Consider the following 26,046-nt stretch of genomic DNA (forward strand, 5'->3'; position numbering starts at 1 on the left):
CTCCAGGAAGCTGGACAGAGCCAAGGCAAACGAGGATGGCTATGGGTTATCCAAGAGGCTGGAGGAGTTCTCCAGGTCAGGGATGTTGGTGGTGCCAAGATCCTTTAGTTTTAAGGTTCTTCTTTGTAACAGAGGAGGATCAGGCCTCCAAAGAGAGGAGACTCACCCCTTCCCTCACTGTACAACCCCTGAGCACTCCCCTGTGTGAGGGAGAGCGTCCTGCAGGGGATGGGACAGGAAGGAGCAGGAGGACGTGACTGTGTTTGCATGGGCTCCCAGTGCACTTGGACCTTGCGGGCAGGGAACAGCCTCCTGCTACGTTCCTCTGCATACACCCCCCTCCACTGCTCTGCACCCACCTCCTTCATGGTCTCAATGGAAGCGAAATACTTGGACCACCAGTCCAGCATGCTCTCATCGGGCTCCTCCTCTTCTACTTCCTCTCCTCCTCCTCCTTTCTTCTTCTTCTTCTTCTTCTCCTTCTCTTCCTCAGACTGCAGGGACAAAGGAAGCAAAAACATAGCATAAGAAGGATCAGATGGGAGATGTCCCTCAAAGCGCCAAGGAGATGGGTGAAGGACTTGGGAAAGCAGAACCCTCCTGGCTGGGCTGTATCGTTAGCATCTGTACTCTTTCAGCAGGAAAACTGGAGAAACTGAGGCACAGAGGAGCAAAGCAACGTGGCCAAGGCTCCAGACAGCACCAGAGTCCTGAGCCTGAGCTGACCTCGCTTGTCCATCATCCCTTTCACCCAGGTATTTCCCAGGCTGAAGCGCATGAATCCTACATGGTACCAGGCCTCCCTGTCCCAGCAATGTATCCTGAGTCCTCTCAGTGTCACCGTGAAGCCTTTTGGAGCTGGTACCACAACCAGATAGCAGTGGTGGCAGTAATTATCACACACACTCGTGGGATGCTGATCCTCCCAGAGCAGCGATGCTGTGCAGAGCTCACCCAGAGGGATTTCCAAACTTGCAGGGGCCACATCAGTGCTGTAGCTACAGTCTAAACAACATTGTGCTGTCCCTGCCTTGGGACGAAGGGTCCTTGGTCTTGTGTGGAGCCCAGGTCCTGGATGAGCCCAGGTCCATTCGTGCCCAGCAGGACAGGGAAGGCAGGGGGTGGTTCACTGAAAGCCACACGGAAGGGTGGGATGGGGAGTGCGGGGGTAGGAGGAGGGATGCACAGCAGATCCATCACTTACCACGTCCACCTTCACCACCGCGTCTGAGTTCTGCAGCCAGGGGCAGAAGGGAACAGCGAGAGGGGAGAGCAGGTTAGCGGGACAACCGCGCTGCCCAATGCAGCTGAGTCCAAAGGCGCTTGCACTGGGAGAAGGCACAAGCAGCTCCCTAGGGATGCAGGGACCATTGAGAGCCCTACTGGGAAGCTGGGCGTGCAGTGGAGACCCACCGAACCCACCTCCTCTTGGGAGCCCTCTGCTAATGAAGAGCCACGATCCCCGATCCCAAGCAGGAGCGTGGGCCTGGAAAGGTACCTGGGCCTTCAGTGTGGACGATACCGCTCTGCTTTTCTTTTTGTCTAGCTGGGGAGGTTTGCAGTTTTTGTGGCAGATTGCAGGAGGCTGAGCAGCACACGCATGCCAAGGCTCTGCACACATGCACACGTACCCCAGGAATCCTCCTGAACCCGTCTGTGTGAACGCACCCCTTGTGAATGCAAATACACACAACAGACACCTGCTAGGAACACTGCGTGTGTAAATCCCGCAAGGATTTGGGAAGTATGTGCATCTGTTTGTGTGTGCATGCACGTGTGCATCTGTGCAGAGCTGGTTCACACGTGCTGGGGCCTTTCTGTAAGTGTGCCTGTGGCGGGCCATGGAAGATTTAGTGGTGCAAGAAATTGCCCATGTGCAGACTGCAAAATAGGCTTTTCAAAGAACGGAAGTGTAAAGAAGGGAGAAGTATCAGGGAAATCTGCTTATACCGTGTGGTGCTTTGAAGGGGCAGGACTGCTTCAACTGTGCATGTGGAGCAGCACTGATGGGCTGCCTGTGTCTGCACCGCTCACGGAACGGTGCTTCAGACAGAACAGCACAACGGCAGGGCTATGCGCATGGGGGCCCATTCCTATTTATCTGTCTTTGGGTGCAAACACAGAAATACCTGATTTCCTTAGCTTAGGACTTTTTTTTTTTTCCCCCTCTGGTCAGCAAGCACTAGCTCAGCCAAGACAGAAAGTGACTGAATTGTACAACCCACTATGAACCCCAAGGCCTTTAATTCCAGGCATCAGCCCAATTCCATGTTCAGCAGAACCAGGTGACCTCTGCTTCAGGGGGAAGCCCTTGGTTATTTGCAATGGAGTTTTTGAGATAGGCGATATTTGAGATGAAGGAAGAGAAGCTAAAGTCGCACTGACACATGGGTACTCACAGCTTCTAACTTCACCATCGTCTCCATCTTCTTGATGGGAACCTCGGGTTCCATATTGACAACAATCTCCCCTGCGGGGCGAGAGCCTTTGTTGGCCATTGCCAAGTAGCCATTGAGCAGCTTAACTGGGCAGAGGACAGAGAGAAAAAGAGAAGAGAGAAGGGATAGTGCAGAGCAGAAACTCAAGGGAAATCCCGCAGGCTTCGGGCAGGAGTGATGTTGGTCAGATAAGGACAAAAGCAGGGAAATGAGCACATTGGTTGGGATTCAAACAGCGGTCACTGCCAGGGACACTGCTGGTCTTGCTGCTGTGCTCATGACATTTAATCTCCCCTTGCTATAAATGCCCACAGGGGAGGAATCTCCATCCGAGCAGGCCATCCCAGGTTCTCCTTATAATCACTGGGTATCAAGGTTGAGTCTAGTCTAGAGCACAAGTCCTGTCCCCTAGACACAAAAGTGCCTGCAGTGATCTGACAGTGAGTCCAGTCCTCCAGATTACATCAAGTGTTTTGGTACATCTCCTCCGTGGGAGCCTGAGCTGTCTCTCCTGGAGGTGTTGTATTGTCAATGGAAATCTGAATGCAGTCGTCAGAGTTTAAGCCAGAGTTAGGGTAGTTTATTTCCGACTTCAGTGCTGTGTACTGACTAGATGACCAGCTCGAATGGAGACTCTAATGCCACACACAGCAGGTAGGATCACCCTGGGCCCCAGTGTGGACTCTGCTTCATCAACATACCGATGCATCAGGCAATGGAACAACCACACAGTGGCTGAAACATGAACTGTGCATGGCTTAGAATGCAAGGCGACAAATGTGGAGCTCACTGCTTCGTACACCAGCTTGCTGGGAGCTCAGACCTTCCCCATCACCACTGGGGTGAGATCCCTGAGCAAACCAAGAGCTGGTTTGCTGGATGGATCACGGCAGGCCTTAACCACCATTGGGTTTGCAGCTTTCTACCCTTTACCCAGGGAATAGCAGCACTATGAAGAGAGCAGGGCACATTCACCTCCCAGACTGAGGAACATTTGGAGATTATAGAGACACAGAAATGCAGATATATTTGAGGTGATTTAGCCTTTTTTGTCTTGCAAGCATCAGGAAAAGCAGGCAGTTATCACATGCTCCAGGCAGTTATTGCATGCTCCATGGTTTCCCAACCCCTTCATATGAGTCCTGAATCGCAGTTTGCTTAACCATCAAGCAAACAATGTCCCTTAGTGCTAACAACCCACTACCCATCTCCTTCTTTTCCACCTCCCCCAAGTTGTGTGCAGTTCCCCACTGATGACCCACACCAGCCTGTCCCCCTTGGCCCAGGCTTGGTACCTGTCATATTCCAGTGCTGGGCCTTCTTATCCGGTGGACGATAGATGAACTTTCGGAGGGAGCTGACCGCATGGGACCCTACCAGGGTATAGCGCCCGAAAGCGCGGCAGTCGACCACGCGGATGTTGAGGGGCGGGTGGAGCAGCTCATTCTCCGGGAGGTCCTGGAAGCGAAGGAATGCTGGTTATCAAGGGCTGGATGAAGGCTGCAGGACGCCTATTTTGGTGGTTGAAAAGGCCAGAAGGGACTAAAACAGGGATCATGTTGTAGAAAGTGCTCTTGTGTAATTCCAGTAGAGCTGGGAGCCATCGAGGAAAGACAGTCGGAAAGTAGAGGCTGGAGCCACTTCCTTCATCACTGTGGGGAAACTGAAGCAAGGGCCCAACAGCCATAGTTTGGGCTCCAGAAAAGCCTGGATTTTGGCCAAGGGCTCAGAGGAGAGAGGGAACACTCACCACTTCAAACCACTTGACCAAAGTGCTGAAGTTGGGGTTTTTCTTGTAGTTCTGGATTAGGGCTGACTGGACCCCCTTTCCAGCACACTCAATATCCACGCGGGGCCGGTCCACCTGAGCCAGGTTCACTCTCTTCAGGTCTCTGAGTCCCCAGAACAAGATCTACGTTAGCAGGAGGAGGAAAAGCACGAACGTGAGAAGAGCTGCCCCGCATTGGTGCCAGACCTCATTACTGGAGTCAAAGAAGTTGGTGGTTCTCATCTCCTGGCAGGAATCCCTCCCTGCACACACGATCACCCAGGAGCAATGGAGTCCTGAAGCTTCTCTTCCTTCTCCATGCAGCCCAGGAGTACAACATGGTCTCTCACTGACACCCCATGAATCCACCCCATGACTGATCTGCAGCAGCGTAAGAGGTCCTTTCTGAGGCCCTCAACACTCTTCTCCTAGCCCTTTTCTACCCTGAGAATCCATATATCAGGACCAGTTTAGCTCATCCGTCGTGACTGTTGATTCATCACTGGCATTGCTTTGAGAGATGATTTAAGTATCACTAGCAAAATAACCGCATCCTTGCCTCTCCCTTCTTGGGATCCTTTTGTCATAGGTTAGCACTATAATAATAAAAAAAAAACCCTGAAGTGCATTTTTTTTTCTGTTCCCCTATAGGCATATTCCCCCTGTGTATCAGAGAAATAGTGTTTATTTATCAGATATAAATGTCATCAAGATAGGAAGCTACGATCCCTGAATTTCAACCCACGTGCCCTCTACTGCAGATCCAATACGTGCTATGGTACCCACAGATGCACAGGTAGTCGCCCAGTCTCTTGCTTTTTCTGTAGGGCTGCTGCAGCCTGGCTCCTTGAGCAGCTAGTGCAGCCAGGTCCTTTCAATGCAAACATCTGACAGTAGGTGTCTAAGTTGTCATTGGAGCCTTAAAGCCTCCTGGCTTCAAATACCCATTGACGGAGTCTTTTCTGCCGTACATCATCCTTGCACAACAGCGGTAGCCCTCCTAACGTGCTCTGGTGAGGCCATGACAACAGAGCACCCTTTGCTGCATAACCCTCTGGCTGCTGAGCATTAGTCTGGTGCCCCACGATGCTCCTGCCAAAGCAATTCAATTCAATTACCTCCACTCTGTATTTACTCAGCACCGGACGAATCCCCAGTGGCACCGGCAGGATGGGTCCCCGGTCGATGTCAGTGGGTCCGTCGATAGGCGGAAGGTCTGATTTACCCCCGGGTCCAATCTGGAAGAGATTCGTCATAGATTAGGATCTGCTCAGATCCAGGCATCTGCTGGTCTGCTTAGTCAGTGGAAAGAGATGGGCACCTATAGAAGGAGAATAATCCCACACTGAACTCCTTGTCAAAGACACATGGAATATATGACCTTCCCCTGTGGACCATACAATTTATAAGAACTAGAGGGTTTCAATATATGGGAAAGGAGCCAGGAAAGAGGAAGGGCTTAGTTCTGATACCCCAGGAGACTACAAGCAAGAATTTGCCCGTGCTCTTGTGATGCTGGTGTCAATCCCCATCCCTTTTATCTGAGACCTTCCTTTCATGTCTCAGAGAGAACTAAGACTCTGATTCACGTCTCATGTCTCGCAGTGGTGCTGCAGTGATCGTGTGCTGGTGCAATGCTTGGGCAGGTTTTCTGGAGCTCACTGCACACCACCTCGACCAGCACAGCTCTGCAGGAGCTGCCCTCGCACTGGGCCGTGCTAAACCCTCCTAGCTTTTCTAGGATGGATGAACTAACCACTCTTTGCAGCACCTAAGAAATATAAGCATGGATTAAGCACGGCTTTTCCTCGCACCCCTTCCCCATCTATTTCCCCCATGGCCGTGGTTTTGACTAGTTGGTACCTGCAGCAACTCAAAGGCAGCCAGCAGGTCACCCGCTGTGGAGTTGCCCCGGTAGATCTGGTAGTACTCCAGCTGCGGAGGGAATCGCGGTGGGCAGTACTGTTCATCCGACATCTTCACCACAGGTTTGGCGAAGGTGCGGCCCATGAAGTCAGCTTTGCCCTGGAAAGACAAGGAGAGCACTTGGGTTTGTTGCATGGGGCTTCTTGTCTGTCAAGAGATCAAAAAAAGCTCTTCACAGTCATCCACGCAGCGCTCTCTAGCACAGTCAGAATAGGACCAGCTTCATTGGTGGCTTTCCATCTGCAAGGCCCTTCCTAACGTGTCAACATGACCCAGGGCTAGGGAAGCCAGGAGGCCAGGATGGAGCACTCCTCTAGAGGAAGAGATCAGAGTAATATCTCCTTGCCTTCAGCCTCACATGAGTTCCTACTTCCCTGTGCAAACATGAGGTACCCATAAATTTGGTCCTGGAGACTAACGAGCAGCAGAGGCTTCTCATTTCTTCTGTGCTCTGGGAAACATGGGGGAAATGCCTTCCACAGGTCCTGAGAAATGCTTCTCCTCACATCTGCCTCATTTGCCTTTCCATGAGTGTTCTCAGCACCTGAATCAGAACCACTTTCCTCCGCTGAGATTCGTCTTACCACTGTGTCCTGGTCATAGATCTCAATGACGATTATGGGAGGGTCATCCCGCATCTCATGAGCTTCTCCATATAACTCCACATTGTCAAAGACCAGCAGCTGATCCCAGGTTGGGCAAAGGGTTTCATTGAGAACCTGGAAGAACGGAACACGATTTACCACTCCAGCTAGGATTACCAGCCAGGACCTAAGGATGTGAACAAGGGGAGCAGACAGGACGTTGATCTCAATTTTCCTGCCTGGGGACATTTGTAGTGCTGGGAACTAATTGGCTTTGAAGGTCTTGACCCACAATGCTTGCATCTCCCAGAGTTTGTCCCTGGCTCTGATGTTCTTATTTTCTCTGCTTAAGCATCTGCTTCCCTCTGTAAAATCAGGGCAAAACAGTACCCTGCAAAGGGGCAGCCATGGGAATGACTTCTGGTGAAAGACCACGAACTGGCCCATCTGAACCATGCCACAGACTGGTGTTTGCTCTGAAGGCCAAAGCAAACATGGGGACATGTGGTGAAGGGGCTGCTGGGCTTGCCTGCAGCTGGGAAAAGGGATCTTTTGAGCATAAATTGCTTGAGATAGTCAAACTCCAGGGCTATGGCCTCTTTCCCACCTCAGGACCACGATTCACCAGTAGTCAGTAGGCCCCATGACAGGGAAGAAGGAAGGACAGCCTATGGGACGAGTATCACATTCAATCCCAGACACTCCCGAGTTCTCCCGGTCAGGAAAAGGGGTTTACCTCAGTGCATTGGCTCTGGGTGATGAAGAAGACTCTGGCAAAGGGATCCGAAAGGCCACTGCTGTCAGCAGCAAACAAACTCCTCGCCTGGTACATGTGGGCTCGCAGCTGGAACACCTGCTTCTCTGTGGCAGAGGGAGAGGGCGGTGAGACAGCTTGGAATTGCATCCCTGGACCCTAGCCATGGTGGTGTGCGTTTCGGAGGCATGTTTCTGCTCCGGGCCAGCATGTGTGAAGGAAATTAGCTCCAAACATGGACCATAAATGGTTATGGACTTCCCCAGAGTCCTGCTCGTGATGTGCAAAAGGACAGCTGTGAATGGGCTAAAGGGAAGGCTGGCATTTCCCCCAACCCAGTTCCCCATGGGATGATGTGAGACCTCAGATTGGGACACCTGGAAGTGTTTCCCCCTTAGTTCCTGGAAGCCCTTGGCACAAGTGGTGTTGAACCTCCTGCCTTCTCCACATCCTGCCCTCTTACTGGTGTAAAGGAGGCTGATGGGCGGAAAGGATGGCAGGTTTTGGCCTCTGGCTGTCTTCTTCTCCTCAAAGCCACAGGGCAAGCCACTCAGGAAGTCTTTGCGCTGCTTGTTGAGTCCCAGCCACAAGTAAATCTCCATCTTGGCTTGAACTGTCCAGCCCGCAGGGCCAAAGCCCCTCTTCCCGGGTAGCTGGACACAGAGAAGAGAGTTGACAGAGAGATAAAAGAGGCCTTACGGATTGAACAGACCGCATTCCAGAAGCCACCACCTTCTGGGGCCTCAGCTTGTACCAGTGCTCCTTAAACCCAGAGGTTCTCGTCATTTTGGATCATATCCACTACTCTACCTCATGCACCATATTCTCCTTTGCATGTTGGCCTCCTTTTCAAGCCAGTATCTCCCTTCCTAGCAGACTGGGTATGACATTACAGAGTTACAGAATGGTTGAGATTGGAAGGAACCTCTTGCAGCTCATCTGGTCCAATCCCCTCTTGCTCAAGCAGAGTCACCTAGAGAGAGATCAGGGTCTCCTTCCTCCTTCCAGCTGTTTATCACCTACCAGACTGCTAAGACCAATGGTTCACACTTTCTGTCAAAAAAATACCACAACCACAGGTAGAGTATCATTCTGGTTTTCCTAGCACTCCATCATCAGCAAAATCTGGTACCCATCTCTCTCATCTCCATCCCCCATCCTCCCACTCTGTCTCCGCTCTATCTCCTTATCTCCTTCCTCCTGGTTGCATCTTCCCCACCGAAGAGGGACAGGCACCTTAAGGAAGACGGTCTTCACTTTGGAGCAGTCCTTGCCCATCTCCTCATCCACAATGGAGTAGAGGATGTCCTTGGAAGGGATGCGGGCGTAGGCGATGCGTTTGTTGTTGCTCATCATCCAGATGAAGATGTCGGGGATGGTGTGCTGGGGCTGTGAATACCAGTAAAGAGACCTGTCAGTATCTCAGTCCTTTCTTGGGGTGTCCATCCTGGTACACTGTTAGCACAAGCCAAAGAGGCTAGTCCCAACCCATCCTGTGGAGGTCCAGTCCTGTGCCACGTGCTTTAGGTGACCCTGCGTGTGCAGGGGGGTTGGGCTAGATGATCTCTAGAGGTCCCTTCCAACCCTAAGCATTCTATGATTCTATGATCCCCAAGTGAGGCCAGGGTTAGACATAGGTAGGGCATCCCTGGAGCAGTTTGGATGGGACCTAACTTGTGGGGCAGGGAGCTTCCCAGACTGGACCAGGGCTCAAGGCAGGGCCCTGTTTTGAAGTAGATCAGAGTGTTTTTTCCATCTGTCATCTTTGCATAGTCAGTCTACAAACTGCCCCATGCCTTCCAGGTTGGGTCAGCATTCATCTAAGTTAAAGAACCCTTCCCAGATAGCAGCAGAGCTGCGTCCTCTTGCAGCTGAGCTAAAGGACGCTTTTTCCTGCCTTGAGCCACAGCAAGGCCATGGGATTCCCCAGGGGATGAGCCATCAGAAAGATGAATTGTCCACACAGTGTTAAAGTGAGCAGCATATGGCCATCTCTGATCTTTGCCAAGTAAAAGGAAATAAGTAGCTCTTTGGAGAGCTCTGGGGTAAAGCCTGCAGGCTTTATGAAGAGGCCTCCACCCATCCTAGGTGCTGTGTCCACCCAAGGAGCTGTGTTTATGAGATGACCCAGCTGACAGTACTGTTCTTGCTGAAGACAACTCACCTCATCAGCCAAAAACCGCAGCTTCTGCAGGAAGTTTTGCACCAGCTTCAGCTTGTCTTTCATGGTGTTCTTCTTCACCTGCGACCTCAGAGTCGCAGCTTGCTGCCCCATGTTCTCCTGTGATTGAAAGGGAGCCCAGGACACATTTGTTACCCTGTGCAGGATGCAAGAAGGGCCCTTGGCACGGTGCAGGGATTTCTGTCCCAGTAGGACGTGCCGCAGGACACAGAGGTGTCTGTTGTGCTTATGGCGTTTTGGGGTGTCTTCAAGCCTTGTATTAAGGATAATCTCTCTCCTTTCTCTGACTCCTCTGTAAATCAGCCCCTGGCAGTTCAGAATAGGGGACACAGGGGTTTCCACAGGTTAAATTCATCACTCTGATGTATGCAGCTGGCTGATGAACTGCTCTTCCTGGGCTGTTCCATCTGGACAAGCCACCTGATCTTTCTGCCTTTCCTTTTCAAGGAGCTGGGCAATCAGTTCCAGATATCTGGGCCATATCTACCCCTGGAGCAGCTGGGCTCTGCAGGGTCCCCTAAATTCCTGCTGCCCCATCTCCTGAACTCCTTAACAGTAAAGCAGCTCCTTGTCTGCACTCCTAGATTTTTTTGCAATGCAAAGCAGAGTGTGATGGAGGAGAAGCAGTGATGTGGACCCATGTCATCTTGCACAGGAAATGCTCTTGAGTTCCCCCACTTTAGAAACAAACCTTAAACTATCAATCCACAGACACTAGAAACTGATACCCCTAAGAACCAAGGTTGTTCCCCACTGCATCAACGGAGCCTGAATCTTCCTCCCCAGCTGAAGGGAACTTACCAGCTCCCTCATGCAGGACTTGAGCCTTTCTCGATCCAGCCTCGTGCGGGAAGAGTGGTGCTGGTCCTTGTCCGCCAAGGTCACGAAGCGCCTGATGGTAGAGGTCGTAGCATGAATCGCACGAAAGCCTGCTGGCCCTCGCAAGCAGCCTGAGCAGGCTGGATCTCTGCGAGCAACAGGACACTTTGCTGGAGCAAAGTGCCCTTGCTCCTTCAGTGTGCACTGCAGCTGTGGCCAGGGAGCCTGTTTGCACCTCTTGCTGAAGAGGTGTATGAGGACGAGGTACTGTTCAGGTACCGGTCTATTAAGGCCACAGGAATGGGGTCCTTGTGGCTTTCATCACTGGTTGAGGGTCTTTGAGACCTAAGGTGCAGTGCTAAGACAAGGAAATGCTCGCCCATCATCTCGGGTCATAAGACAAGGTGAACTTATGCTCCCGTGAACTTGCCCGCTGTCCCGCTGAGACCACAGGTCTTTGGTGTGCAGCCTTTGCCAGCCTTTTACTCACAGGCAGCCGCTGCTCAGCTCCTCCAGGACCCCTCGGAGCCGGCGCTCCGGGTGCGGCTTCTCCGTCTTGATCATTTCCTGCACGTCATTGAGGCCTTCCTCCTGCAACGGGAAGCGGTGGAAGGGGGTAATGGGACAGACCAGGTGGGGTTTGGCCTTTTGGAGTGTTAAGTGCTAGGGAGCTTTGTCCTTTCTTGTATGAGTTTGCTAAAGGCTCTATAGTTTGTCCCTGCCTTGTGACAGGATGTGCTTTATGGCATCCTTTGAGCCAGTCCCGTCCCCAGCACATACTGACCAGCTTGTCTGCAATCTTGTCCATGATGTTGGCGTTGTACAGTCTCCGGCGCTGGTCTTGCCACCAGCTCTTGATGTAGATACAGGGCTTCTTCTCAAAGTAGGGCAGGTGGAAGTAGTTCCTGCAGCAAGAGGAGGAAGGATGCCCTATGGTAGGATCACTCCAGGCAGGAATGGTCATTGCCCACCACCTCTCCTGGCATATCAGAGCATGCTGTGACGGGGAGATGTATATATGCAAGCACAGGCCAGAAAGAAAGGGGGCTGAAAGTAGCATGGCATGGGAAAGATAATGGAATAGATTAGGGGGAGAGGAAGCTGGGCCACCAGGCATGCCTTGGAGAACAGGTTCATGCTTCTGGTTTGCCCAAGGCAGCCCTAGCAACTGTTATGAGCCAGGATTCACCCTGGATAAAGCCACTGCAGATCCTTGGGATCCCCCTTAGCTAATAATAATAATAATAAATACAAAGAAAAACAATTTTGATTCATCTTGTGAAGCCATCTGGGGTATTTCCAGCCAGAAGATGTCAGCAAATCCCCACAGTTCAGCATGGAACTCCCTGCATGCTGGTAAAGGAGCAGGAAAAGCAGAGCCCAATGGAATATGTGTCATAGAAGTTGTGCTTTTCATCTCCCTCCTGCATTCACCTTTCTGATGGGCTGGTTAACAAGTGCAGGAACCCCAGGTAGAGAGTTTTATCAAGAATGCAAATGGTCTTGATTCAATTTAGCTTGCTTCATTTCCCAGTTGAATTAAGCCAGTCAGTTAATTTTGATTAGGAACATCTATCTACTGATAGAGTAGTTAAAATAATCCACTTTAAGTGCATCTCATTAGGTTAAATCCGATTAGCTTTCCTGAGTAAGTACCAGTCTCAGGACTTGTACAATTCTTTTGTATTCAAATCTTGGTCATGGTGAAGCTCAGCCTAGCCTCTGATTCTGCTCAATTCTTGGCTCTCTGAAAAGTCTTCTGAAGTTCCAGATGAGGCAGAAAGCTTCAACTGGGATCACATTTGTAGCTGTTGTGTATTTTAGGGTAATTTCTACCTGCACATTAAAGAATTGTCTCAATTCTACAGAAGGAGAAACTGGGGCAGAGAGAATGGAAGTGATTTGCCCAGTGAAACCCAACAGTTCTGTCAGTCTCAGGAACAGGACCCAGTTTCTCATATCCTGGTTCTCTGACATGAGACTGACACATGCCAATAGCTGGAGGGAATGGGGATAGACAGACTGACTGAAAGACACGCTACAGATATAGACACTAATAGGATTTTAAGACTTTACCCCAAACTCGTGCCTAACTCATCATCATGGACTTCTTCCCACAGTTTCTGCATTCTCCTCTCTGTGGCTGCGACATTGTCTAACTTTCAAGATCCAAAGTGAAGCAAGATCCAAAGTGAAGCAAAATGCACCTTGCCTCAGCACCAATCACCTTCATTAATGAAATCTATGCCTTATTTCTGGACTATACTAGTCTCCACGATGTTTTTTATATGTCAAGTAAGTAGCAAAATCAAAGATGCAAAGCCTAGACCTCTCCTTTCTTCTTTCCTCCCTGATGTGCAAAAATAGGTTTATGCATTCACACATTTGCTGTGACACCAAGGAGTCCTAGGGAGGAATCTTATTTTAAGGGCGGTTTTCTGAGCGTATGAAATTTGTGTGTACAGAAGTGCATTTTCTTCTTCAATGCCAACCAATGATTTTTGCATTTGCTGGTTAACTTCCTCCTAATTTTCCATAGGTGTAGAGGGTTAGAGGTGTGGGTAGCTACGAGCGCTGTGCACATAACAGGCTAGGCAGATGAAAAAGGTCCTCTGAGAGGTGACTTCAACCTTTATTAGACTGCTGTGAGATGATAATAGCTAATATAGGGTCTCCACAAGCAATTACGTGCTCCTAGCACAGGGCACAGAGACCTAGTGCCCGCTGCTGCTCCTAGGTCTGGTTGACTGAATGACTCTCCAGGCTCCAGGGACTTCACTGACTTCATCTCTGCTACTCTGGTGGGAGCTCAGGTACCTGGCAAAAATGGAAGCACCTTTGGACAATGAATTAAGAGGAGCATTTGGCTCTGCTGCTCATGGAAGGGCATATTTCTAAACCCTACTTTGTTTCACATCATCCTACAAATGTTTCAGAAGCCAGATGCTAATTCCCTCTCCTGCAAGACAAGGAATTACACCACCCATCTGTATCCCAGCTGCTCTCCCACCTCATTAGAATGCTTCAAAGTCCCTTCTCTCACTTTCCCCTCCCAATGTTCAGCAACATGGCCCTTCGGTGGCCACCTGGGCACACTTACCTGTCTGTGACCAGGGGCTTCATGGGTTGAGATGAGGAAATGGAGATCAGCTCTCCATCCTCATCACCATCTTCCTCACTTGAATTCTGGAGCAGCTCAGACTCCTCCTCATCCCCGTCTCCTCCCTCTTTCTTCCTCCGCAAGGTGGGTTTGGTCATGCCATCGATTTGGTTCCCATAGTTACCTCAGGAAAAAAGTCACAGGGCTGTAACTCACACTGGGGTTAAATGGACTCCATCACCTGGCTTTAACTCAGGTTGGGGAGGAATCTTCTCTGCAGGAACCATGGGGGACAGTGAAGTTCAACTTTATAAAATCCTGACCAGAAATTGCAAACTAATGACTGAAATCCACCTCCTACTCATCTCTCCTTCCAAGCCATTAGAAACATATGTCCTTCCTTTGGTGGTTATCCTCAGGAGACACAAAGCCATGTACCTCCTGTTATCCTCAGGAGGTATGAAGCCATGTTCTCGCAGCTGAGAGATGGAGCAGATCCAATGTTGACAGGAGATCACACAGCAAAGGGTTGATCTGGGGACACCCATATCTTGTGCCAATAAAGTAGCCATCACTTTCTCTCTAAAATGAGAGTTCTAGATGCTGTGTCAAGAGTTAGTATGGAAAGAGGTGGGTAGAAACCTTGCTATTGGCCTTGGATCCTGCAGTCTGTGTTCGATATGTTTCAAAACCAACATTCCCAAAACTCAACCTACCTATTGTGACCTCGAAGTTGATGGGTTTGTCACCAATCTTCCTGTCAATCATGGTAGCTTCCAGAAAGGCTCCAAAAAGGAAGAATTCCTCCATTTTCCCAGTGCAGTTCTACAGGAGAAGACTCATGGAATTAGGATAGAAGGTTAAGGTCAGACAGACAGGTCCTCCTAGCAGGCCAAGCCACAGTGCAGGTTGCCCCAGAAAGTCACGTCTGGCACCTTGAGCACCCACACAAGCTCTGTGAAAGGAAATTCCCACTAAGTTTTCAGGAACACTGTGGGGTTTCTCTCCCTCAGCTTAAGCCATCTAACGGGTGGGTTTCTGTCTGAACCCCACCTGTCTAGGCTCACTGCACGTTCTTTTTGAATGACCATAAAACGCAAAAAAATCCTTGCAAGATTTGCTATTGAGCTGGAGGACCCAGCAGATTTAATGCAGCACTAAATTAACCTCTCAGTCTTTGAGACCAGGCACAATTATCAACAGGACTGAGGAGCTAATAGCAACGCTCAAGATTTGTCGCTGACAATGGAAGAATTGGGGAAGACTCACATCGGCAACTGACGTGGCTGGCTCAACTTGCACCTCAGTGGAGCTGTTGATCTCTGGGTTGCTGGTGTCCAAGATCTCCACTGCAAGGCTCATCAAAAGCCTGGCCCGGAAGGAGACACCTTCACCCAGACCCTCGTTCAGATCCTGGTGCTCATCCATCAGGGTGTAGTTTCGAGTTGAGCCATACATGTTGACCCATGCGGGGCCAAAGGTGGGTAGGAAGCCTGCAGCAGACCAGACAGGGGAAGTGAAGAGGATATTTGAGGAGCAGGGCATGTCTTTGCTCAGGTTGGCTCATGGAATAGCATCATTTTCCTGGTGCACAGACTCGAGCACGTATGTGCTATGTGTGGACATAGAAAACGTATGCTTGCAACCCTACACGGAGACGGTTTTGTGGTGACAGCAGTGAAGGGGATTGTGCAGTGCACCAAGCCAAAGACAGAGATAAGTATCCCATTGGGCAAGCCACCCAACATAAGACATGAGGGAGAAGAGAAACCCCCATTAGCTGTCATCCTAGGGCACTACTTGATTTCATATTACTCCTACCCACATGTATGCTGCTGTGTTTGCGTGTGTGCGAACCTGGGAGCCTGTCAGATATTCATCCACACATGGACTTGATTTTTCTCTAGTGTCAGAGTGGAGGCCTGACATGGGTCTTGGTCAGGAAATAGATGCCCAGTGATCTCTTGCAACCACTGCAGTGAAAAGAGCTCTCTCCCACTGAGCAGTTATCTTCAGAGGCTGGGGAAGGGACCTAGATTATTTTGCTAACTCTCTGCCAAAGGACAGAGAATTCTCTGTACCACGAAGAAGGCATCTCTGTCCACCCCCACATTAACTTTACCTTTGTCTCCTTCATTAGATATCTTCCGCAAATCAATGAAATGAGTCCCAATGGCCACATCGTTGACTTTGTCAGAGTCTCGTATCTGGATTTTTATCCTCTTGCACAATGGAGGGAACATTTCTGTGAAGACTATTTGCTCATTCCAGAGAGGCTCATAGCTGCTCTTCTGCACAGACGTCTTCCCCTGCCAAGTGGGAGGAGAAAAATGGATGTTTTACAAGGGTCTGATCTGACAAGCCACTCATCTTCTTTCGGACCTGTGCTACTCCCTTGCTAATGACTGTTGAAACTTTTTTTTTTTTTTTGCTTGTGACTCTCCTGTCCCAGGTAATGTGATATTTTTGTTGACTGGAGATGGCTGCGACCTCCCCATAGGATCTACTTGCCAGGACAGCTGGGATCATCTTTGTCCATGTGATCCCACACCTCTGTAATGGTTGATGCTGCTCATGTTATCATGTCACAGCGGTCTAGCAAGCAGCTCGCTCACCTTCTGCCCTGCAAAGAACACCTGCACATAGGGGTCCACCAAGTCTTTGTTCTCCCCAATGAGAGCCTTCTTCACATTGGCCATGATGCTGGTGTTCATACGGGGCAGCCCTTCAGCTCGATAGATCTTGATGTAGAAACGAGCCCATTGCCGCTCTGGAGGAACCCCATCTGGAAGGAGGAGGTTCCTGCAACATCAAAATATAGGACTGGAGACAACTGCCGGGCCTGGCATGTTTGTCAGGAGAGGCCTGCAGAAGAGGTAGAAGCTGCCCAACTTTTGGAGCACGAGGTGGAAGGACAACCATTTCTTCAGCCATACAATTTACTGCAGTCCTGTTTCTGCTCATCCTCCTGATTCAGGATGGGGAGTGGCGGATTCATAAGGGAAACCTTAGAGTAACCATTGAGGTTCCCTGGAGACCACCTGCATCCTTCCAAAGGGATATAATCATTATCAGAAGTGGAGCGTAGGGGAAGACAGATCTCAGCCTAGCTGAGATCCCCATTCATCATATTCCATCTTCCCTTCACTCTCTCTTCTGTGGCTCCTATCCAAGGGCCAACAGGAGCATTAGTTAAGCAGTGTGAACCTCATCTTAGTTCATATCAAGCTGATGCTTTGGAGAAGTAAACAACCAGCAGCAGATGGTCTGAACTGATATAAATGACTGATCTGTATTGGTGTGACCAGGATTTAGACCAGTAATCTACCAACTGTGCCCTCTCTGAGAAGCAACCCATTCAGCATTCCTAATTTCAAGTATGGATACTGGAGGGCCTAATCTCTAATCTCTGGCCTAATCTCTAGGGTCAGTCTAACCTGGAAGGAATGTTGTCCTCATCAAATAATCCAAAATAAAGAGACATGAAAAGCTCATAGCTCGCTCCCAAACAAGGCTATACAAAACTGCCGTTATAAAACCTTACCCCTCAATATCATCCTCGTCCGTCTCATTGGCTTTGTGTGGCGTCTTGATGTTGTCCCCTTTCCCTACCACAGCAACGTCACACTTCAGGTAGCCTTTCAACCCAGCAGTGAGATCCTCAGGGTCAGAAAGGATGGCCCATTTGTGGTAGAACTGGTGTTCTGAAAGCCATGGAACAAGACAGCCTCTTATCAGAATTACAGGAATTACTGAGGACTGGAAACATCTTTCATTTGAGTGGCAAAGCCCTTGTGTACGCACATAAGGTGTATCTTTAGGTGTAAGGAATTGCAGAAAAAAAGGCAAAACAAACCAACAAAAATCCCTGAAAAATCCATTTGGAAAAACCTGCCTGATGCTGAAGGCAGAGAAGCAATGGGACAAACTGTTTCTAGTGGGGTGGAGTTTCCATCAACACACATATTTTAACGCTCAGTTTGCCTCCCAGATGTGAGAAAGATTTGATCCTTCTGTGGAGGAGACCAGACTAGATGCTCTCTTAAGAGCCCTTCCAGCACCGATTGTTGAGCACCCCTGAAATGGAAACTCTGGAGGCTTCATTCGCACCTTAAGGTGTCAGGACTCTTCATAGGGGTAGAGTGCTTCCAAAAAAAGGCCTGGTGCATAAAGCAAAGATAAAATCCAAGTGATTTTGATGGTGTCTTTTCTAAAGGGAAGTTTCAGGTGTTCCTTACCCTGGCACGCTGCAAGCACTGCGCCCTCCAAGGGGCATTTCCCCGGTCTCCTGAATATGTGTTTGCTTCATCCTTGAGGAAGAACTTTTGGTGTGATGGTGCCCGAGCCCTGGCACAGGCTGCCCAGAGAGGCTGTGGAGGCTCCTTCTCTGGAGATGTCCAACCCGCCTGGATGCCCCCTGTGCCCCGTGCTCTGGGTGTCCCTGCTGGGGCAGGGGTTGGACTGGGTGATCCCTGGAGGTCCCTTCCAACCTCAGCCATTCTGGGATTCTGCGATTCATCAGTCTCCCAGACAGGTCCAGCAAGGGTAAGCACTGAATGACCTCTCCAGGGACACTTCTGGACCTCTTTTATACACTTCTCTAAACTAATCCCAACTGCACTGGCTCTTGCTGCCGAAAGCTTTCACATTTCCTTTATGACTCTATAAAAAAGGCTTCCCTGAAACAGATGTGCTGCAAACAAAGCCCACGATGGCGCAAGGGGTTTTAATAGCACTCATTGGGTCCATCTATGCTAAGCCAAGGCCGGCTTTATTGCTGGTGAGCAACACGACAGGCTCACAGCAGCTCTAATTAACCTCCTTTTTTTTGCACACTGGGCATCTTCCTGTCTTGGTTTAAACGCTGGTCACAGAGGGCAAGATCCAGCCCACGGTTCTCAGCTATCTGAAGAGTCAATAACTTGCCCAGCCAAGTCACTGAAACGTCTCCTTGGGTCAATGGAGAGAGACTGGCAAATCCCAAGGGCATTCCCGCCTGTTTGCCTTACACCTCATTCCTGGGTGGCATTCTGAAGGTGCTGATGGCTCTTTCCTAGGTGCAGAAGGAACCCAGATGATGTGATTACATTTAGGATGCTAAAAATTAAAGTTCAAAAAGTGTCACCCAAGAAAATGGGTGATTGCCTGGCTACCTTGCAAAGACACTTTGCAAGGTGTTTAATGGTGTGGGTCGGCGTATATGACCAGTTGCAAGTTACAGTTACCTACCAGGCTGGGTGTAAACAGTTCCAACATCCATCTTGAAGGAGCCTACCAAAGTCCCACTGCGCAAGAGATTTTTTGAGTGGATCACCTGGAAAATGAGGGAGAAAAACAAGCCAGAGGTATTTTTATTTTTGTGTTTGTTTTTTGTTTCTCCAGAGCTGTGCTGGGAGAGGGAGAACTGTTTTTGAAGTGTTCAGTGTCAAACAATAAAGAATTTGATGCCTTTTGCTAGGCTTGTGCAAGAGGTATAATCACGTTATGAGGCTCAGTGGGGTTGGAGCTCTTGCTCAGCAGTCTTGCAAGCAACTGTACGCTTGGATTCAATAGAGAAAAAATGTAAATAAAAGAAAAAAATATCTCTAAAACAAGATGCAGTTTTCCAGCCACTATGGCAACAGACACTGGGACATGTTCTTGAAAGGAGTGTCTCAAAGATGCTTGAAATTCCTTCCTGAGAAGGAATCACACAGCCAGACTGTGCATGGGAGAGATGTGGACACTGCTAACTAGACTGCATGAGTCTACGCATTTCCTTGGCATCTCTGGGGAGAGCTGGAGTGTCTGCTTTGATGTCATTATTTGGAATTATGAATTTCCTCAACAGCAGTATCCAGCCTCGTGCTTCAGGGAATCCACTGGCAGGCTCCGGAATGCATTGCTTCTCCATGAGCCTAAGTACATCATTAGACAGGGTTAGTCTTGCCTAACCCTGAAATACCAGAGATGGGCCAAAGGAGAAGACGGGGAACACAAGTAGAGCTGTGTGGCTGCAGTAATAAGGACAGTGACAAAGAGAGGGGTTGGGGACCTGCAAAGGACATGAAGGCTAAGAGCGGGGGACAGGCACCTCAGCTGCTGCCAGAGGTCTCACATCAAGGTCTTGAGTCCATCCCAACACGTAAACAAAATACATTGGTTTGCACCAAAGCCCTGTGAAAAGGACGACACAACACAGCATCTCACTTACAGACAGCTTGATGATCTTGTCGAACATGACGTCAGGGGGGACGTGGAAATCAAAGACGAAGTACTGAAAGGAAAAAAGCCTGTGTGAAAGCAGGAAAGCAGGCCTGGGCTCCTTTTGGGTTGAAAGACAGTGTTACGGTCAACACCCCACCAAGAGAGACATGTCTGCCTGTAGCTCATATCACGGCTGGAGAGGGATCCATGTCAGTGCAACAGCTGACAACATCAGTGGTCTGGGACACCAAAGAAAGCATAATCTTTTTTGTGTTTGTTTTCCTCTCTTTCTGTAGGCCCTGAGAAGCAGCAAGCCTGGGGCAGCACCTCAGGAGGGACCCAGCTCACCTCATTGTAGTAAGGACAGTTAGTCGATTCCTTCATGGACGTGTATTTCTTTTCCTCGCCAACCTCCACGCAGACCACGGGGTCCATGTTCAGCCCAACCAGCTGCCGTGCCTCGATGATGGTGATGCTGACCTGGGGAGAAGGATCCATGGAGCTCCGCCTTGGCTGCCCTCACGTGTGTCTCCACCAGCCTTGTGGTACTGTTGGCACTGGCCAATTAGCTGGTCGTTTCCACCTCTTGCTCATAATTTATCTTGAACCTTCCACCCACCTCCTCTTTACCTTATGGTTATACTACTCCTGAACCAGGTATACTCGCTCCCTGTTGTCCTTGCAACTTGTTTTAGGGTTTTTATATGTGTAATTAAACCTCTTCTGATGCATCTTCTTATGTTATATGGTCTCTCGTGGGATTCAAAAGTGGATGCTGCAAATGGACTACCATAAATCTCTAATGAAAATCATTTGCATTGTTCCCGGATATCCCTAGGAATGTGCTACCATGCTAGCCTGCAAGGACCTAAAGTAAAGCTAAATGGCTACTTAATCAGCATGGCTCAGTGAAAATGAAGAGAGGAGCCAATTTATGAATCATATTATCACCAGGTAGTAGAAGAAAAAGGGAGCAACAGTTATCATATGAACCTTGGGAAACTCTAGATTAAAATGATAGGGGCAAAGCACCTCTGGACAAGATAACAGGAGCTGGGCACCAACCTACCAGAGGAAATATAGGGAGTGCAGGTAGACAGGCCTCATCAATCTTGAACACTAAAACAGGCCTTGGAAGTTAAGAAAACTGTGTTTGAGATGGCTTGCTTCAGTCACAGGTTAATCTGGGCTTGTCACAGGGGACAGCAAACCCTGTTAATGACTTAACACAAAGCTCTTCACTCTACCATGTAAGTACCAGCTTTCTGAAAGTCATCCTCCAACAGGAACTGGACCTGGAAGAGTCATGCAAAGAGTGAACCAGCCTCCAGGAGCTGTGAGTTGCTTTTGGGAAGGCAGCACATGAAACCTATCGTGGACTTGCCCCAACAACACTGTGCCAAAGTTCATGACCAGCTCCTTTGTCCTAATCCCAATGTTGCCCCATAGGCAAATAGTGACAAATACTTCAACTAAGAGATGCAGATGAAATACTCTGTTGATCACTGTGCTCCAAGAAAAGGGTGGAAAAAAGGTTTCCTGGCTGCCTCTTCCTCCCCATGAATGCTCCCTGTGGGAGAGTCCGTCTCTGAGCTCCGAGCTGAGGTTGGGATCGCAATGTTGCCTCCTACCTGATAGTCCATCGGCCTCCCAGCACTTGGCTCCATTTTGATATCAGGCTTGGACCTTCAAAAGGGCAGAAGAAACCCGCGGTCAAACAACAGGTGAGCTTGCTGCAAACTCTGTGACAGAGCATTTCCCAGGGTCACTCCTCATGGTTCTTGCCCTATTTGAATCTAAGGAACATAAACTCCAGGGGTATGAAACGTCATTGATTAGTGTTCTCTGTTCAGGTGTTTCTGAAAACAGTTGCATGGGCCAATGTGATTCCCAACATACCCCAGATCAGGGGACACGATGCTCAGGGATGCAGACGTGTCTGTGTGTTTGCCATCACCTTGCACAAACTCACATCTGGCCCTCACCTCTTGTTGGAGACATTGGTGGTTACAGCTGTGACGGAAGCCAAGGAGATGGTGTCTGGGTCCAGTCCACCTCCTAGTCTCATGGCTTTTCGGTCCAGGTCTTCTGCTTCCAAAACAGCAGGTTCATCTGCATAAAGTCACACAGACAAAATAATATCTCTTACTGTTTCCACTCCGTGAATAATTAACGACTCGGAGAAAGGTAACCAATACGTCCTATCAACCCCATTTGATAATACAAAGAACAATAGCCATAGGGTCAGATCACAGACATCCTGAAGTGGATTAAAAAAGAGGTTTGCATATCACAACACTATTCCATCGGTGCAGCGTGCCAGCGCACAGCTTTACAAAGACAATATGCCTTGGGAAAATGAAATCTGACAAAGGAACAGTGCAGACTCGAGAGGTAAAGAGCATTAGAACATGTGCTGCAGCTCGAACAGCCAGGATGGTGCTGCCATCCCACCAACGGCCAGCTTCAGGTCTGCAAGAACAGGAGAAAGGGCTCATTTTCCAAGGAAGAAGGTGGATTAGGATCTCAGGTCTCATGAGGCACGAGTAGACGTGGTTGAATTGGCTACAAATCTGTGTTGGTATTGAAGGTGTTGAGCTACTGCTTTTCCTTGTGTCCTAGCCATGGGCATGCAGGGTTCACCCCTCCTGCCTCTGCTTCTGGTCAACAAATCACCACAGCTTCAGAAGCAATGTGCGAAGCAGCGATGTTTCTTTCTTCGATGCAATGCTGAGGATGAGGAGAGGTGGGGAGCTGCTTTTGGGTCACTGGTTCGTTTTGGTGACACAGAGGGGATAGTCCCAACACCACTTGTACACTTGTACAGCACAGACATCACTTTGGGGAAACAGGTTTCCCGTCTCTTGGCTAATCCAAGACAGCCTCATAGCTTGTTCCAGGAGAGCAGACACAGGTTTCTCACCGTAGTCTGGCCTGGTTTTGTGAGATAATACAGAAATAATGGTGGGCTTCAGCTGAAGTGAGGGCGACCTAGTCTGGATGTTAGGAATCGCTTTCTATCCACGTACAGAGAGGCACTGCTGCAAGTAGTGTGTGGAAAGAGTGTCCCCATCTTCAATAGGACTTTTTAAGAGGACCTAAGAGGATTCAATGCCAACATGTGTGAGTGGGCAGACAGACTAGCACCTCCCAGCTCTGCTCTCAGTGGTTCAGCAGATCTGTCTGACATGAGCAGAACCCGCAACGTGCCTGGGATGGCAGAGAGAAAGCAGACAACAACACAGGAGGGATGCTGGAAGGACGACATCCCGATCTCCTGGAGGGGGAAGGTGAAAGAAGGAGGCACAGCTGTGAGCAACGACCATCTTATGCAATATAACAGCAGCTGCAACCGTTCCCCCACCACTCATAAATCTACATCTATGAACATATGCCACTGTCTGAAAGGGCAACCTGTTCATGTCTTTGCATCCTAGCTGCTTTCCTCATTGACTTATGTGAAATCTTAACTGTGAGATGAATGTCCTGCCACTATGGAGAGCAAGGGACTACCAAGGCACTTCAGTATTATGCCTTGGATAGGCGTCTCTGGCCAAATTCCTCCTTTCCTGACTTAAAAACTGGATGAAAAATGACGAGTTGCCCAAGAAGAACATCTAAAGCAGCATTTTGTCTTCCTCCATAAAAAAGACATTCCTCAATTCCTTTCTCATCGAAACATAATAATTTGATCCGAATGGAAACAAACAACAATTTTCCGATCACTAAGTACCTTCTGAGTGCCCAGAAGGGTGTCCCGTTTCAGCACTGCTGCAGGTTTCTAGCCCTTGGAACAGACATCGTTGCAGAAACAGGGCCCTGACTGTTTCTGTGCTGCTGACACACTGTTCGTGCAGGTCTCCATGTACCACAGAGAAGCAACGAAAGGGCTAAATCATCCTTTTTTTTGCTGTGATATTTGCAAGTAATCCTTAAAATAAGCCAGAAACTGCCCATCTGACTTCCAGGTTTCATCACGATCTCATAGGATGGGTGGGTCAAAGCCTCAGTAGGAGGCTCTGTCCACCTATCCCTGCTTCCCAGTTCGCCCATGGAAATTCTGTCTCTCATCTTGTGCATCAAATGCTCCCTAATCTGCGAGTTATTCATGGTGTTGAAGTGAGCCGCTTATGGGGTCTTATCCCCGCAGACCAGTGGTTTTGCTGGAAAGCATTCCTGGATCAGAGAATAAGCCTTTCCCAACACCTACCTTGCTTCCGATGATCATCCTTTGGTGGACGTGTCTTGCCAAGCTTCATGGCTGAAAAAACTCCTTTTCCGGCTCTGGAAGAAGATGGGAAAGAACTCATTGAATCTCATATATTTAGTAGTGTTGTCTGCAACAAAGGGATGGGAAGACAAGATTTTGCAGAACCATGGAATGGTTGAGGTTGAAAGAAAACTGCATATCTAGTCCAACCCCCCTGCTGAACCAGATTGACCTACACCACATTGCTCAGAATTGTGTCCTGGTAGCTCCTGAACATCTCCAAGGATAGAGCCTCTCTGGGCAACCTGTTCCAGTGAGTAATCATTCTTACAGTAATTAAGTTTTTCCTCATATTGAGATGGACCTTCCCATGTTTCAGTTGTGCTTTTCCAGCTCCAAGCAAGAATAGAAACGTCAGCTGAAAGCAGAGACAAATGCAAACAAGGGCTAATGTGCCTTAAGGCAGAGTCAAAATTTCAGCTAAATGTTCAGCTAAGTTCAGCTAATTTGAGTCTTAGGTCCCGTTTTCTTTTTTTTTTTTTTTTTGTCTCTCTCTCTCTCCCACCTTGGAGCATATGCCAAAGTTGTGGGAATATACAGGGCTGAAGCACCATCCTATCCATCAATTAACAGATTTAATTAACTTCTGCCTTCATGTCTGCCTCTACTTCCACTGCTCACAGCCATGTCATTCTGCCTGGACCTGTTTGTGTGATTGTTCCCCAGGACAGTTACCTAAAGTAGTATTTTTACTAAAAAATTTAAATTCTAGCCACCTCCACTACTACCACCCTCCTATCAAAAAATCAGGGAGTTTTTTGGGATGATTAGCAACAAATTTGTGAAGATCTTAAGATTTCCAAAACAATCCATCAAAGCAAAATGATTTTGCTCCTTCCAGTTTAGTTCTCAGCAGGACCAGGTCAAGAGGGTTGGGATGTCTCCAGAGAGAGGTCAAGCATCAGCATCGCCTTGGCTGTGTGGGACCTGTGCTTAATTCCTCCATCACTTCTCTGGGCTGTGGCCAATTCCCTCAGAACAGCTGGGGCTAATTGGCTATTAAAGTACTGGTTTGCTAATTACTTGCTAGTTGCTTCCTTTCAGGGCCTTAAACCAAGTTTAAGAAGTGTAACTTGTCTTGTCCCCAAATGCTTCAGCAGAGCTAGGACCACTATCCCAGCTTGAAATGTAGACCACGAAACCACGAGTGCATTGAAAGCCTGGACTCGCATGATATTTTTTTGTTCATCGTTTAGACAGAAATATCTCAGGTGACTGACAGAAACGCTTTGGCTTCTGGAACTCAGAATTCACCTGATACTGATGTTCATTTAAACATTGTCCAGTCCAGTAAAGAAACAGGCAGATGTTCAAATTGATGTTCAAAGGGATATAACCTGGAGTATTTTCTTAACTCATCACAGCCTCGTGAACTGGGACGATTTAAATCTAGTCTGAAACCTAGTTCAGCTGCACAGAAAAATGCCCTGGCCTGCACATAGTGCAGTACAAAATCCCTGCAGTGCAAACTGGATTGCTCTCCAGTGCAGATCTAATCAACAGGCTGAGGTTGTTAAAGACCATAACAAACTTGCAAACACCCCAGAAAGACCATGCATTGGTTTTTTGGATGTAACTCCATGCTGCAAATGCAGAGGGGTGAGGACATCTGAGTTACATTGCAGAAAGTCAGGGTGTCTGGGGGCAACATGGATTTTTATCTTGAAGACTGAGCTGAAAAACTCACTAGGAAAAAACCTCCATGATGCCTAAAAAACAGAATTGTCAGGAAACGTGAGTCACCTATAGGGGTAATGTACTCATCAAGGGAGGGAGAATTAAATTGCTACAGAAAGACCAATATGAAGAAAACTTTTTATAGCTGAGATTTAATTAGGACTAAGGCAATGCTCGGGCCTCAGGGGAGTCCCTGCAATCTGTGATTAATTCACTTAATAGGATCTCCAAAAGGGCAGTTTCTCAATGGATGGGAGGAGTGAACACCTGCCTCAAGGTGCTACGAAGGACACAGCACTGTTAACCCCCGTGAAAACCCCCTTTTTATGAATAAATGCTGTT

At 48.8% G+C, this 26,046-nt stretch overlaps 1 protein-coding gene across 4 annotated transcripts in view; it reads right to left on the reverse strand.

Moving 5' to 3' along the window:
* Positions 1 to 26,046, reverse strand: part of OTOF (otoferlin) — a 73,538-nt gene that overhangs the window by 11,933 nt on the left and 35,559 nt on the right. For 2 of the 4 annotated variants that reach the window (XM_088530724.1, XM_088530723.1), the window contains exons 6-32: positions 23,968 to 24,041; positions 21,743 to 21,869; positions 21,389 to 21,443; positions 20,106 to 20,237; positions 19,765 to 19,827; positions 18,801 to 18,885; positions 17,116 to 17,275; positions 16,187 to 16,373; positions 15,694 to 15,880; positions 14,841 to 15,064; positions 14,288 to 14,396; positions 13,572 to 13,755; positions 11,256 to 11,376; positions 10,962 to 11,062; positions 10,454 to 10,544; positions 9,635 to 9,751; positions 8,707 to 8,859; positions 7,934 to 8,123; positions 7,453 to 7,577; positions 6,717 to 6,851; positions 6,070 to 6,231; positions 5,325 to 5,444; positions 4,189 to 4,350; positions 3,734 to 3,896; positions 2,400 to 2,470; positions 1,205 to 1,234; positions 360 to 494 (exon numbers count right to left, since the gene is read on the reverse strand). In XM_088530724.1, coding sequence (XP_088386850.1) covers positions 360 to 494; positions 1,205 to 1,234; positions 2,400 to 2,470; positions 3,734 to 3,896; positions 4,189 to 4,350; positions 5,325 to 5,444; positions 6,070 to 6,231; positions 6,717 to 6,851; positions 7,453 to 7,577; positions 7,934 to 8,123; positions 8,707 to 8,859; positions 9,635 to 9,751; positions 10,454 to 10,544; positions 10,962 to 11,062; positions 11,256 to 11,376; positions 13,572 to 13,755; positions 14,288 to 14,396; positions 14,841 to 15,064; positions 15,694 to 15,880; positions 16,187 to 16,373; positions 17,116 to 17,275; positions 18,801 to 18,885; positions 19,765 to 19,827; positions 20,106 to 20,237; positions 21,389 to 21,443; positions 21,743 to 21,869; positions 23,968 to 24,041 — 3,463 coding nt within the window. Of the gene's footprint in view, positions 1 to 359; positions 495 to 1,204; positions 1,235 to 2,399; positions 2,525 to 3,733; positions 3,897 to 4,188; positions 4,351 to 5,324; positions 5,445 to 6,069; positions 6,232 to 6,716; positions 6,852 to 7,452; positions 7,578 to 7,933; positions 8,124 to 8,706; positions 8,860 to 9,634; positions 9,752 to 10,453; positions 10,545 to 10,961; positions 11,063 to 11,255; positions 11,377 to 13,571; positions 13,756 to 14,287; positions 14,397 to 14,840; positions 15,065 to 15,693; positions 15,881 to 16,186; positions 16,374 to 17,115; positions 17,276 to 18,800; positions 18,886 to 19,764; positions 19,828 to 20,105; positions 20,238 to 21,388; positions 21,444 to 21,742; positions 21,870 to 23,967; positions 24,042 to 26,046 lie in introns of all 4 variants that reach the window. The other 2 variants (XM_088530722.1, XM_088530721.1) reach the window with 1 other exon arrangement.

Source organism: Tinamus guttatus, unplaced genomic scaffold (assembly GCF_059628265.1).
Source record: "Tinamus guttatus ecotype Peru unplaced genomic scaffold, ASM5962826v1 Tinamus_guttatus_pri_ptg000386l, whole genome shotgun sequence".
Lineage (NCBI taxonomy): Eukaryota > Metazoa > Chordata > Aves > Tinamiformes > Tinamidae > Tinamus > Tinamus guttatus.